General features: G+C 36.2%; 1 protein-coding gene across 1 annotated transcript in view; it reads left to right on the forward strand.

Annotated features, from left to right (window-relative positions):
• Positions 1-13836, forward strand: part of cntn5 (contactin 5) — a gene marked incomplete at its 5' end in the record, with an annotated part of 143570 nt that overhangs the window by 107273 nt on the left and 22461 nt on the right. The window contains 2 exons of the mRNA XM_079373669.1: positions 7064-7213; positions 11539-11609. Coding sequence (XP_079229795.1) covers positions 7064-7213; positions 11539-11609 — 221 coding nt within the window. The remainder of the gene's footprint in view (positions 1-7063; positions 7214-11538; positions 11610-13836) is intronic.

Below are 13836 nucleotides of genomic sequence, written 5' to 3' on the forward strand. Positions count from 1 at the left end.
GATTTAAAATGTAATTTAGGATGGATGGATTGATGGTTGATTGGTTGGTTGGTTGGTTGGTTGGTTATGCAAGCCTCACATCACATCAGGGATTCTCAACGATTATATTCAAAGGTCCGAATCTGAATTATCATCAAAGTCAAAAGGCCCAAAATAATTATTACAAAACTTAATTTTAATAAACATGCTTATAACTTTATATAACAATTCAACTTTCTATATGCTTAATTATCATATTCATCACGTCACCAGGTCGTACTTGTGTTTACTCTTTGAACTGTAACAGTACTGTATTGTTATACAACTAAATGCCCAATAAAGCAGTTCTCATTTACGTATTTTCTGCTACCGAAATAGTAACCTGCAGTCACTTCAACTGAATTGATAACTGCAATAGGCTGTTATACAGCAGTGAAATATATTACTTTATTTTATATATCATGCAGCACAAATGTCTGTCTGTGTAACTATGTGCATATTTACAGATGAACTACATTCATGTTCATATGCTCAGACAGTCAACAGTGATAGGTTTTTGGAAACGCTGTTTTGTACTCATTCATTCATAAGTCTGTTGGATCCAGACTTGAGTGCGGACTTTGAGAAGCACTGCTGTAGAGTGACAAATCACGCTTCTCTGTTTGGTAATCAGATGGGCGAGTCTGGATTTGGTGGTTGCTGAGAAAACATTACCTGCCTGACTGAAATGTGTCAAATATGATGTTTGGTTGAGGAGGGATATGGGGCTGTTTTCTCAGGGGTTGTGCAGGGGACAATGCTCTGCTTACAGCTTTGTGGAAGGCCCTTTTCTCTTCCAGCATGACTGTTCCCCAGTGATTAAATCAAGGTCCATAAAGACATGGTTGGATGAGTTTGGTGTGGAAGCTCTTGACTAGCCCTCACAAAGCCCTGATCTCAACCCCATTAAACATCTTTGGAATGAAATGGAATGGAAATTAAGAGCCAGACCTTCTTGTCCAAAAACAGTGCATGACCTGACAAATGCTTACTGGATAAATGGACAAAAATTCTCCCAGAAATACTACAAAATCTTGTGGCCTTTAAAAAAGAGTGGAAGCTGTTATAGTTGCAAAGGAGGACATACTCCATATTAATGTTTGTATTTATGCAATGTTATTAAAGTCCCTGTTTATCTATGTAATTTAATAATTACCTCTAATGTCTTTGAAATATAGTTAAAGTGTACCGCCATGGAATTCATGGTGAAATATATATGCCATTTGCACTGAAACTTCAATACGATATATATATATATATAGAGTATATGTATATATATATATATACAGTATATATTTATTTATTTATTTATATATCTAAAACTTACACCATTGCTCAAGCCACTTTTTATTATTTATTTATTTTAATGTTGCACCTGTCAGGATTCTCATACTGTACAAATTTTTAAAAAGCAATATTTTAAAAGCCCAAGAGCCAGTGGCAATACGAATGTAGTTTTGGACATGCCAGGAAAGCACACTAAAAGTCAGAGGAATGCCAAGGAAATCAATGCAGGTGTGGTCAAAGAGGGGCAGCAAAAAGAAAAACCTGAAGTATGAAAGTATAGAGAGGCTGAAGAAGAGAAACAGTGAGATAAGGCAGGGTAAGCCGGAGGGGTGGAAAGAGAGAAGTTTTGTGGAGAGCATCTGGGAGTTTATCATCTCACAGTCTCACGCCTGGAGTAGAGCTCTGGTCCCACAGGTTATGTACAGCCGTTAACTGTAGACAGAAGTTAGCCCAGAGGTTTGGTCCTCAGCCAAGTGTGTGTCTGGACTGAAATGAGGTGTGTAGAAAGAGGAGCCATTCCTCTGGGCAAACATAATCTTGTGTCTGGTGTCTCTTATGTATTGACTTGAGCAAAGCATGAGTGAAATCAAAATAACAAATTCACTTTACTAGAAGTGATGGAAACATTTCTCAGTCTCTTATTCAAAGCTCAATTACACAGAGAAACGGAAGCTGTAATACACTGGGTATATGTATGAAAAAAGTATGCTTCAGCATTCTTTTAAAAAGAGTACTTATTATGGAAATAATATACTTTAAAAGACTATACTCAAGTCCAAACTGAATTCAATGTATTCATAATCTTAGCTGCATGCTAAATGAAATTAAATCAAATAAATTATAGTGTAAAGTTATATTAAATGCATTTAGCTGAACTTTAAAAATGAAAATTCTGTCATTAATTGTTCACCCTCATGTCGTTCCAAACCCATAAGACCTTCATGGTCCATGGTTCAACCATAATTTTATGAAGCTACGAGGATACTTTTTGTGCACAAAAAAAAAAAAAAAATAACAACAATATTCAACAATTGCTTCTCTTCCTGGACAGTCCTCCACCATTATCGACACATGCGCGTGGTGGTGCTGCTGACGTAGAACATGCATGCGATTCACCTTGTTTACGTACATAGGAACGCAATGCACATGCATCTATAATAGCAGATGACTGTCCCTGAAGAGAAGAAATCGTTGAATAAAGTTATTTTTGTTTTCTTTGCACACAAAAAGTATTCTTGTAGCATTGTAAAATTACAGTTGAACCACATGGACCATTTTAACAACGTCCATACTATGTTTCTGTGCCTTGACCGTGGTAGGATCCTTGCTCTCTATGAAGGGTAAGGGAGATCTCGGATTTCATGAAAAATATCTTACTTTGTGTTCCGAAGATGAATGAAGGTATTACAGGTTTGGAACGACATGAAGGCGAGTAATTGATGACAGAATTTTCATTTTTGGGTGAACTAACCCTTTAAGTATTACGTAAGGACATCTTCATAAGTATCTGTAATTACACAAGTTGTAATATTGAATAACACACTTGATAAGTGAATGTACTAATAAGTGTACATCCTTAAAGCTTGACAAAATATAAAAGTTGTATATTAAAGTAAACTTTAAAGTAAAATAAATAAAGACTTTATTGGGGCACTTTCTAGAATGTAGTGTATATTACATGTCAGTAGTTTTTTTTTATTATTTATTTAATTACACTAGAAGTGCACATTCAATACATTTAAGCAGCACACTTCTTTTTCATGACATGGGCATGGCCATCAAAACTGAGTCTTTAGAGAGACTGTTGCTGTTTAAATTGTTCTTTAAATCAGAAGCATTGTGCATTCCTCGTTGTTGCAGTAATGTAAAGCTTTATGCTTAGCTGTTTTAGAAGAAAAATCCAGTAATGACTTTTTAGGTTGTTCAAAATCGATCTATGATGTTAGAAAACTAGATGTTAGCTCCATTCCTCAGCTTAGTGAGCTGAAGCATTTAAAGCATCATAAGAGCGCTTTCGATGCAAAGGCTGTTCCAAAACATAGGCAGCATAATTGTTTATTCTGGCTAAATAATAATCATGGAATGTGTTTATGCTTATAGAACATCATATGCTAATGACAAACATTTGCACTGTTCCAAATCAGTCACTTGTAAAGTTGCATTTGAGTTTTTTTTTTTTTTTTTTGCTGTCTTTTAAGTAAGCTGTCTATGTACAATAAAGATAAAAAATTAAAAATAAATCTGAAAGAAAAATAATGATATGTGTAAATTTAGCCAGTTTCTTTTTTTCTGCATTGTGATATGTTTGGAGAATTTAACATAAAACCGTTCTCTGCTATTTAAGTCACCAACAATAATGTAAAAAGTTTCATTCTTATTACTGTAATAGTACTATTAATAATAAAAATAATAATAATTATTATTATTATCATTAATAATTATTAAAATAATAATGATGATAATGTGTCAATTCTAATGCATTTCAGTCTAATTGTTTCATGTGTTTCTTGTACTGAATAAAATTTTTGTTTATTTGAATACAACTTAAAACTTTCTGGAAACATTAAGCAGGATACATTTTAAAAAGATTGTTTTCACATTACAGTAATGATAATTTTTTGAGTTGCTGAAACTATGTGTAATTTTCTGTGTGTGTGTCTCTCTATATATGTATGTATTTCACAATTTGTATTGTGTGTGTGTGTGTGTGTGTGTTTGTGATGAGGACACAAATTTGCATAATGACATGGGTATGACATAGGTATTACGGTAAAACTTTAGAATACTGTTTCTTACTTACTGCATAACTAATAAGGAATTATTGAAGAACTAACAGGTAATGATTCATTAACACTTAACTCACTACTGTTAACTACTAAGGAAGATGTGTTAACTAATCAGTATGTAATACAATTTTATGATTGTGTTAAGTAACAGTTAGCTAAACAATAACTAATGTATTCTGCCATACCTCCTGAAGAACTACTATTAATTATCTACTTGTTAAGGTTCAAGAAAAATAACTATGAAATAACTACTAATGAACAGTTATACGCAAATAGTCACTATAATAATCAGGCTGTGGCCCACAAATCAAGTACTTGAGTAAAAGTACAGATACTCCAATAAAATATTAGGTCCCACTTTATATTAGGTGGCCTTAACTACTATGTACCTACATTTAAATTAATCATTTGATACAATGCACTTATTGTGTACATACATGTTTTTACATTGTACTTATATTTTTAAAAATACCATTATGTAGTTACATCTGTAATTATTTTCTGTAATTACATTTATAATTAAACTGTTGACGCATCCCTTACACCTTAACCCACCCCTAAACCTACCCATACCACCAAACCTGTCCCTAACCTTACCCGTATCCCACCTCAATAGCAGCAAAATTGTTTTGCAATGCAATATGGCCACAATAAGTACATTGTACTTACTTTTTGATGTTAGTACATAGTAGTTAAGGCCACCTAATATAAAGTGTGACCAAATATTACTCCAGTAAAATTATAAGTAGGTCTATTCATTTTCAAAATTACTTGAGTAAAAGGACAAGTACAAAGTACTACTACAGTAGTAACTTTGTTACAGTCCACTACTATTATTATTAGCCTATAATGGAAATAAAATATGCATTTTGTTTGCTGCACACCCAAACGGACTCATTACTATAATTGTACATAACTCTTAAAAACTCTTGAATACGAGCGGTGAGAACCAGATGGGCATTAGTGACATTTTGGGTGAAATGGATATATGTATGTATATATATATATATATATATACATAATATAATACCTATATATATATATATCAAATTAAATTCTTTCTACTGGCAAAAGTATACTGTCATCCATAAGTGTACAATTTTTTATTATCTGGAATTTATGCACTAAAGTTAAACGGAAAAAGATTTTGTCGACACATGAGAAATTGAATCGATAATTGGCATTTCCATCAGCTATATCGTAAATATTTTAAAGCGCAAAATATTTTTCCGCAAAAAAATCCTTGGATGGAAACCTGGTCAGTGACTTACTTCTTGAGTCGTCATCCCTGCGGGAGGCGTGCTAGCAGTGCTTGCAGCAGGTGAATCGGTCGTGCCATTAAACCGCCTTGTGTTCTTTTTGCCATGGTGGCTATATGATGCTAACTGCAGAATGGATTTCAAGGACTGCGCGCGCAGATCTACGGCCAATGTTGAATCCAACGTTTATATTTTTCCTACGAATCTTTGAGTTAACGTACTAAACATGAGTGGAATGAATTTGCACCGCAGCGCCCCCACACCTTGATGCTCATGACAAGAATGGCATGTATAGTTATCTTTATTGAAGTGAATTAGGTTTAAATCGCCGTCATGCATGAATGAATGATATTTTTGCAATTTTACACATAATAATCCACGATGATCACATTACACAAAACTGAAATTGCACGTCAAAATAACACATTGTCAATATTTTTTGAGACCCTCCAGAATTTCTCAAATCACGTTTTCAGGGGAGCCCATGTCTTATTAAGGGGTGCCGAGCTCCCCCTAGCTCCCCCGTAGTTCGCACCCTGGGGTTCCCTATATTTTCACTTTATAATACTGTTTCAGGTTCTAAGTAATTATTGCGGAATTATCTAATAATTCTTTAATAATTACTAATGGGTTTCCAATATTTTCACTTTAGAATAGGCCTACTGTTGCACGTTCGAAATAAGTCCTGCAGAATTATTTGATAATTATTTATTAATTACTAATGGGTTAGCTGTATTTTCACTTTCCCTCAGTCCTTGCCTTACATACATTAATTTAATTAATGGTAAAATGGTATATGCTGAGGAGGCACACATACAGTATTGTACATAAAATATAAAAATTAAGTTATCGCATGACACTGTGGTGGTGGGGTTCCTATCGGAAACTGATTTCTTACAAAACACACTCACAAAACAATTCACTACACAGGCAAAACCACTATAAAATTTATTTAATTTATTTATATTGCACTTTCATACTGCTACTACTACTACTGCTAATAACATTTATATGAAAGGGTCACAACTCAGTGTAGTTGTGTATGACTGTTCATTAGTAGTTACTTCATAGTTATTTTTCTTGAACCTTAACTAGCAGATAATTAATAGTAGTTCTTCAGGAGGTATGACAGAATACATTAGTTATTGAATAGCCAATTCTTACTTAACACAATCATAAAACTTAATTACATAATGATTAGTTAACACATCTTCCTTAGTAGTTAACAGTAGTGAGTTAAGTGTTAATGAATAATTACCTGTTAGTTCTTCAATAATTCCTTATTAGTTATGCAGTAAGTAAGAAACAATATTCTAAAGTGTTACCGGTATTACAATTAATAATACCTATTATTAATACATAGGTATTTCAAAAGGCTTATAAATCATAAAGAATTTGTTTTTTTGAGAAAGTAAAAATGCACAAAGTTTCCAGTAAGGGGTGGGTTTAGGTGTAGGAGTTGGTGTAGGGTGATAGAAAATACGGTTTGTACAGTATAAAAACCATTACGCCTATGGAATGTCCCACATGTAATATGTGTGTGTGTGTTTAGCTCAAGCATACTATATATCTCTACATTACTTTGAAAACCCTCCAGTCTACAAGGATTTAGTCTCAGTAGATGTCAAATCTTAAATCTATGCTTGTGTTTTAAGCTGTATTGATTCCTCACTTGTTTTGGTATCTCTCCGCTGTGTTCCACATCCCCCTTAGATCCAGAGCCGGTGACAGGAAACATGGAGTCTGCCATGGCAGTGGAGCTCAACCCCTGGGTGGAGTACGAGTTTCGGGTGGTGGCCACGAACGGCATAGGCACAGGCGACCCGAGCACCCCCTCCAGAGCGGTCCGTACTAAGGAAGCAGGTATCTGTCATTGGTTAATTCACCCGTGAATGTCACTGAGCTAAACGCCCTCCAAAAGAACAGAAATCTAAATAAACAAACAGTCTTCTATCAAGCCTCGTTTATCCTCCACTCGGGGGATCGTGTAGCTGCATGTTGTGACACATTTTTACGACTGCCGTCACCCATCTGAACATACAGGGTGACCCTGGTTCTATTTTAATTGGAGGAGAAGTGGAAAATAAGCCGCTTACATGAATTTAAACAAGTTTTTGTGTTTGAGCTGAAGCAGAAAGGCACTTGTGCCCTCAGGCAAAGAGGCTGCAGAATTCTCTATTTACGGAGAACAAAACCCTCGCTTCAGCACGCTTTGGTTCAAAAACATTCAGCAGGCCTGCCCGATTACGCAGCAACAAAATGTCCCAAAATACGAATATAATGACAGCTACTTTTTATCATTATTTAAAGTCCATTGAATTACTGTATTTTGTCATCATATGCCACCGTTCGTTTGTTTGTTTCTTAAAGGAGTAGTTCTTTCATTATTTACACTCCCTCATGCCAAAACCCATGTGCTGTTATTTTTAGCCGTGGAGTCCAAAACAAGAGTTTTTGAAGAATCTTCACAGCGTGTGTTTCCATACAGTGATGGTTCCACAGCCACTGAGCTTGACAAAACTAAAAGCACAATAAAAGTGGCCTATGCATTAAATCGATATGACATTGTACAAGATGAGAACAGAAAATATGTTTGACTAATCATCCATTCAGATTTTAAAAAGTTCCTAATGTTTGCATCTCAACGTGTCTCACCAGGTTTGAGATTACTGATGCCAAAACACCACTTGTTCGTCTGTGTCATGTGTGAACATGGCACATTTGTTCAAATGTGCAGAAAGAGTAAGATCGGAGAGCTACAATGGAAGGGAAGATTTTCCCTATACCCTACCCTATAATAGTGACCTAAATTTAGATCTGACCCAAACTTTGAACTGTTGTTGTATGAAAAAGGGCAATAACATATAATTTCAACCCAGCTTCATTGGAAAAACATGAATGTGGTAAAATTACAGCAAAATATTATGTTGCTTCTTGCACGTTTCGCGACACTTTCAAAGTTAATGTCCAGTGAGTGGTGCTAAAAGTTTGTTCAGTTTTAACCAAAACAAGTGAACGTGGGAACATTTTATTACATTGGTTGTTGTAGACAGGGGCACCGTAAGAGGCGGGGAGGTTAGGACGATTCTAAGGGCCCGACGATGGAGATTTCGACCAAGGGGAATGCGACCACGATTTCTACCAAGGGGGAACCCCCCACCCCACCCGAAACGCAATTTACCGAGAGGAACGCGGAATGCGATCTGTACGGAGGGGGCACACTGCCCAGAAACCGTGGCAGTGTCCCTGGTTTTAGACTAGTATTCTAGCAATTCTGAAATGAAATGTCCAGTGATTGGCCCTAAAAAGTTCATTTTAAAATCTTGTTACAAAAATGCACCTCCTGCTCTAAACTCTGCCTTAAATCTAATTGAGCGTTAACAAGCCTTTGGTCTCTTTTATCGTGCCTTGTTTTTCACGGGAATCATCCTCGAGTGTTCCACATCACAAGTGCAATGCTATACCAGGTTAGCTACACAGCAAGTTTACTACATCGTAAAAGTCATACATTTGAAGCTTATTATGTGATACAAACATCATTATGTATTAGTTTACAAGTCCAACAGAAAATATATAGAAAATAATTTTGAGGTCATAGTATTGTAACGGTTGGTGGCTGTAGAGAAGTGCACAGCGCTGGAGAATTCCAATAAATAGTCTTTAATTCCAACTTAAACTCAAAGGACAGGAGAATCACTAGGAGAACATACTCAAGATAATACAGGACAAAGAAACTCTAGAAACTGAAGGCTTAAAGGTCCTTCTCAAAAAATTAGCATATTGTGATAAAGTTCATTATTTTCTGTAATGTACTGATAAACATTAGACTTTCATATATTTTAGATTCATTACAACACAACTGAAGTAGTTCAAGCCTTTTATTGTTTTAATATTGATGATTTTGGCATACAGCTCATGAAAACCCAAAATTCCTATCTCAAAAAATTAGCATATCATGAAAAGGTTCTCTAAACGAGCTATTAACCTAATCATCTGAATCAACTAATTAACTCTAAACACCTGCAAAAGATTCCTGAGGCTTTTAAAAACTCCCAGCCTGGTTCATTACTCAAAACCGCAATCATGGGTAAGACTGCCGACCTGACTGCTGTCCAGAAGGCCATCATTGACACCCTCAAGCAAGAGGGTAAGACACAGAAAGAAATTTCTGAACGAATAGGCTGTTCCCAGAGTGCTGTATCAAGGCACCTCAGTGGGAAGTCTGTGGGAAGGAAAAAGTGTGGCAGAAAACGCAGCACAACGAGAAGAGGTGACCGGACCCTGAGGAAGATTGTGGAGAAGGACCGATTCCAGACCTTGGGGGACCTGCGGAAGCAGTGGACTGAGTCTGGAGTAGAAACATCCAGAGCCACCGTGTACAGGCGTGTGCAGGAAATGGGCTACAGGTGCCGCATTCCCCAGGTCAAGCCACTTTTGAACCAGAAACAGCGGCAGAAGCGCCTGTCCTGGGCTACAGAGAAGCAGCACTGGACTGTTGCTCAGTGGTCCAAAGTACTTTTTTCGGATGAAAGCAAATTTTGCATGTCATTCGGAAATCAAGGTGCCAGAGTCTGGAGGAAGACTGGGGAGAGGGAAATGCCAAAATGCCTGAAGTCCAGTGTCAAGTACCCACAGTCAGTGATGCTGGTGTTGGTCCACTGTGTTTTATCAAGGGCAGGGTCAATGCAGCTAGCTATCAGGAGATTTTGGAGCACTTCATGCTTCCATCTGCTGAAAAGCTTTATGGAGATGAAGATTTCATTTTTCAGCACGACCTGGCACCTGCTCACAGTGCCAAAACCACTGGTAAGTGGTTTACTGACCATGGTATTACTGTGCTCAATTGGCCTGCCAACTCTCCTGACCTGAACCCCATAGAGAATCTGTGGGATATTGTGAAGAGAAAGTTGAGAGACGCAAGACCCAACACTCTGGATGAGCTTAAGGCCGCTATCGAAGCATCCTGGGCCTCCATAACACCTCAGCAGTGCCACAGGCTGATTGCCTCCATGCCACGCCGCATTGAAGCAGTCATTTCTGCAAAAGGATTCCCGACCAAGTATTGAGTGCATAACTGAACATAATTATTTGAAGGTTGACTTTTTTTGTATTAAAAACACTTTTCTTTTATTGGTCGGATGAAATATGCTAATTTTTTGAGATAGGAATTTTGGGTTTTCATGAGCTGTATGCCAAAATCATCAATATTAAAACAATAAAAGGCTTGAACTACTTCAGTTGTGTTGTAATGAATCTAAAATATATGAAAGTCTAATGTTTATCAGTACATTACAGAAAATAATGAACTTTATCACAATATGCTAATTTTTTGAGAAGGACCTGTAAAAGCCAGGAAACAAAGGAGCAAACAAGATGATTAATCACAGGTGAAACAGAACGAATGATCATTAACTAATAATTAGAACAGGAACTAAACCAAATAAGGAAAAACAGGAACTCAAACACATGACAAGTATAGCAATCCAGTGGCTCAAACAAAAGAACATGGTTCTAGCAACACCAATATAGCAAGAATTGATGAAAAAAAGTGTACCTTGAATTAAACACAAGTTGATTTAAATAAATGTGTCTGTCAAATGCCTAAATATAATGTTAATGTAAAGTATTGTGCAATAGAACTGCATAAAAAATAATCATAATTTGTGTGAAAATTAATAAAAGTTGTTAGTGTTTACTGTCATTAATATTTCAGTTAGGAACTGCAGTAAACTGTATGTGTACATAGGTACATTGCTGGATTAAAAAAAAAATAGGTAGAAGCATGTTTTTCCCACGAGCCTCAGTTGTTAATTTATTATCCCACAAAATAACGCCTTTGTAATTACACATTTGTGTGTAAATTAGTAAATAAGTGATAAATAATTATAGAATAATTATAGTATTTTACAGTTGTGGTTTAACTATTCCCATTAGCGTTATTTTCAATGCTTGTTTGTGTGACTCAACCTGTCAGATGTGTTTAGTGAGTGCTATACTGTTGCTCTACTTAGTAATTCACGGTCGTGGTTTTGAGAGTTACACCTATAGAGTGAATTTTCCTCTATACAGACAATCATTAATTAATCATTAGCAAGTAATGCAGCACTTGCATTTTTGCATAGAGGTTTTAGCTACTAAAAGCTAATAATATAATGCACTATTACATTGCAGTATTTCTGTGTCTGCAGTTCCGTCAGTAGCCCCTGCCAACGTGAGAGGGGGGAACGGCCGCAGGCATGAGCTGGTCATATCCTGGGAGGTAGGTTTGCACTCAGCATGCACAATGGACTCCCTACTGTGAACTCTTGCTATGCTAATGAATATGGCATAAAAGACTTGCAGTTCCTGGCCAAATAGATTCACGCAGCTAATTGACTTGAGCGTTCGTAATTGTATCCGGCTATAATTGCCACCATCGCAATTTGCCTATTGAAGGATTGCTACACTTATAGTCCCAAACCCTATAAGAACAGATGAATGACTATATTCTAAATGAAATTTTGTGCTTTGTGGGAATGCTGTTGGAGGCAAAAAGGACTGAGAAGTGGTGCAGGTTTATTCCCAATCTGCTAGACATTTGTAATACTTTGCAAGCCTTAATTTATTAAAATTATTAACATGATGTAGCCTTAATAGGAAAATTGAATATTTGTAAATGCCGACAAGTCATTTATACATATTCATTCATCTGTTCATGTATAGTTGTGTTGGTTTGTAGATTGAGGGTATCACACAAACTGTTTTTCATTAATTAAAGAGCCCCAAAATTAAAATTTGAGCAAAAAAAAAAAAAGTAGGCAAGTATTCGGATGACCTAATAGAGGAGCAGTGAAGCAATGGAATTGGAACTCAATGGCTACCAGTAATGGTTTAATTACCAACTGTCTTTTGCATTCTTAAGTTCTTAAACTTAAGTATAATATTTTAAAGTGTACTATTTACATAGAACTCTTTTTAAACGTTTGCTAAAGTATACTTCTTTTTCACAAAGGACTAGCAAGTAGTAAAGTAGTATTGTTGCGTCATCTCACTTCATTCATGTACGTGCAAAATGAAAAATACACATTCTTGCGCAGTGCCAGGTTTGATGTCATTGACACCAAAACACAACTATTTCTCGAATGTGTTGTAATCTAATATGACACACCAGTCATTTTCCAATATGTGGAATGGAGAATGAAATTTGAGAGCTGCAGCATATCGAATGGCTTCAGAAGACATATAGCGCACAAGTCATATACTGTTGAATATAATGAATATACTGTTATGATATTTTCCTTTTTGAAGATTGAAAGTTGTGGTCACTGTCATTTATTATTTAAAAAACTGACGTTTGGTCAAATGAGAGAGATGGAAAATGACCGTTAACCTTGAATCTTCAAAGTGCTTGGATGTTTTTTGAAAGCTGTTTGTTATCTGAAATTTTACAACCCTGCAGCAACATCTAGTCAGTTTTATGTACTGTGGAAAGAGGATTCTAGCATGCTAATGAACAGAATCACCTTTGGTTCTGTGCACTGCTGTGAGGGGCAGTATTGTGCACATAAACAGGTTTTTTTGTTGTTTTGTTTTTTTTAAGGGGCTCCAGATGAATCCAGTTAAAGCTGCGATTAACTGGGGAATTGAGGAACAGATGTACGCTGAAGTGACGATATTCATGCAGTTATTAAATACTCAGGCCCCAACTGTCACCAGTCAAATAACTTTCATATTAGCAGAACGATACCTTAGTGAGAAATTAAATACGATAAGGCACATTCCAGATGCAATGGAATATTTTTACTGTGATTACTTCCTGAGTTTATAACCCCTTGAGGAGGTTATCACTGTAACTACAGAATAATCAGAGTTTTAATTTTGCTTTGCAATGACAGTTCAATTATAAGCCCCTCGTCGTGTTCACAACATGCAGAACGTGTCTATACACTAGAAAGGTTTTTAGATGTTGCTTAGAGCTCTGAACACATTGTGAGTGTAATGTTTGCCTGTTTTAAACACACAAGAGATTTCTCAAGTGTTAATTCTTTGCTGTATCACTTTAAGGGACGTACTAGCAGGTATCCCGACTAGAGCTTCAGGTGCTATTTTGAGACACATAGTACATCATATTAAATTACATATCATTTAGCAGATGCTTTTAAACCAAAACGATTTGCAACGCATTAATTGGACTGTCCCCTCCGGAGCCCAAGTGCTTTGCTCAAGGACATAATGGTGACTGAGCAGCTTTATGAATTTAATAATACTTCAGCTACCTAGTATCCCATACCTGGAATTTAACCTTTTCTAGCTCAGACACTTTACATTAACCATTAGCGTGCCACCCTACTTAAAACGCTCAGCACTAACTTCATTTACACAGGGTCCAAAACCAGTCATAAGGGTCAATTTTTCGAAATTGAGATTTATACACCTGAAAACTGAATAACTACGCTTTCCATTGATGCATGGTTTGTTAGTATTGGACAATATTTGACTGAGATACA

Source organism: Barbus barbus (assembly GCF_936440315.1).
Source record: "Barbus barbus genome assembly, chromosome: 23".
Taxonomy (NCBI): Eukaryota; Metazoa; Chordata; class Actinopteri; order Cypriniformes; family Cyprinidae; genus Barbus; species Barbus barbus.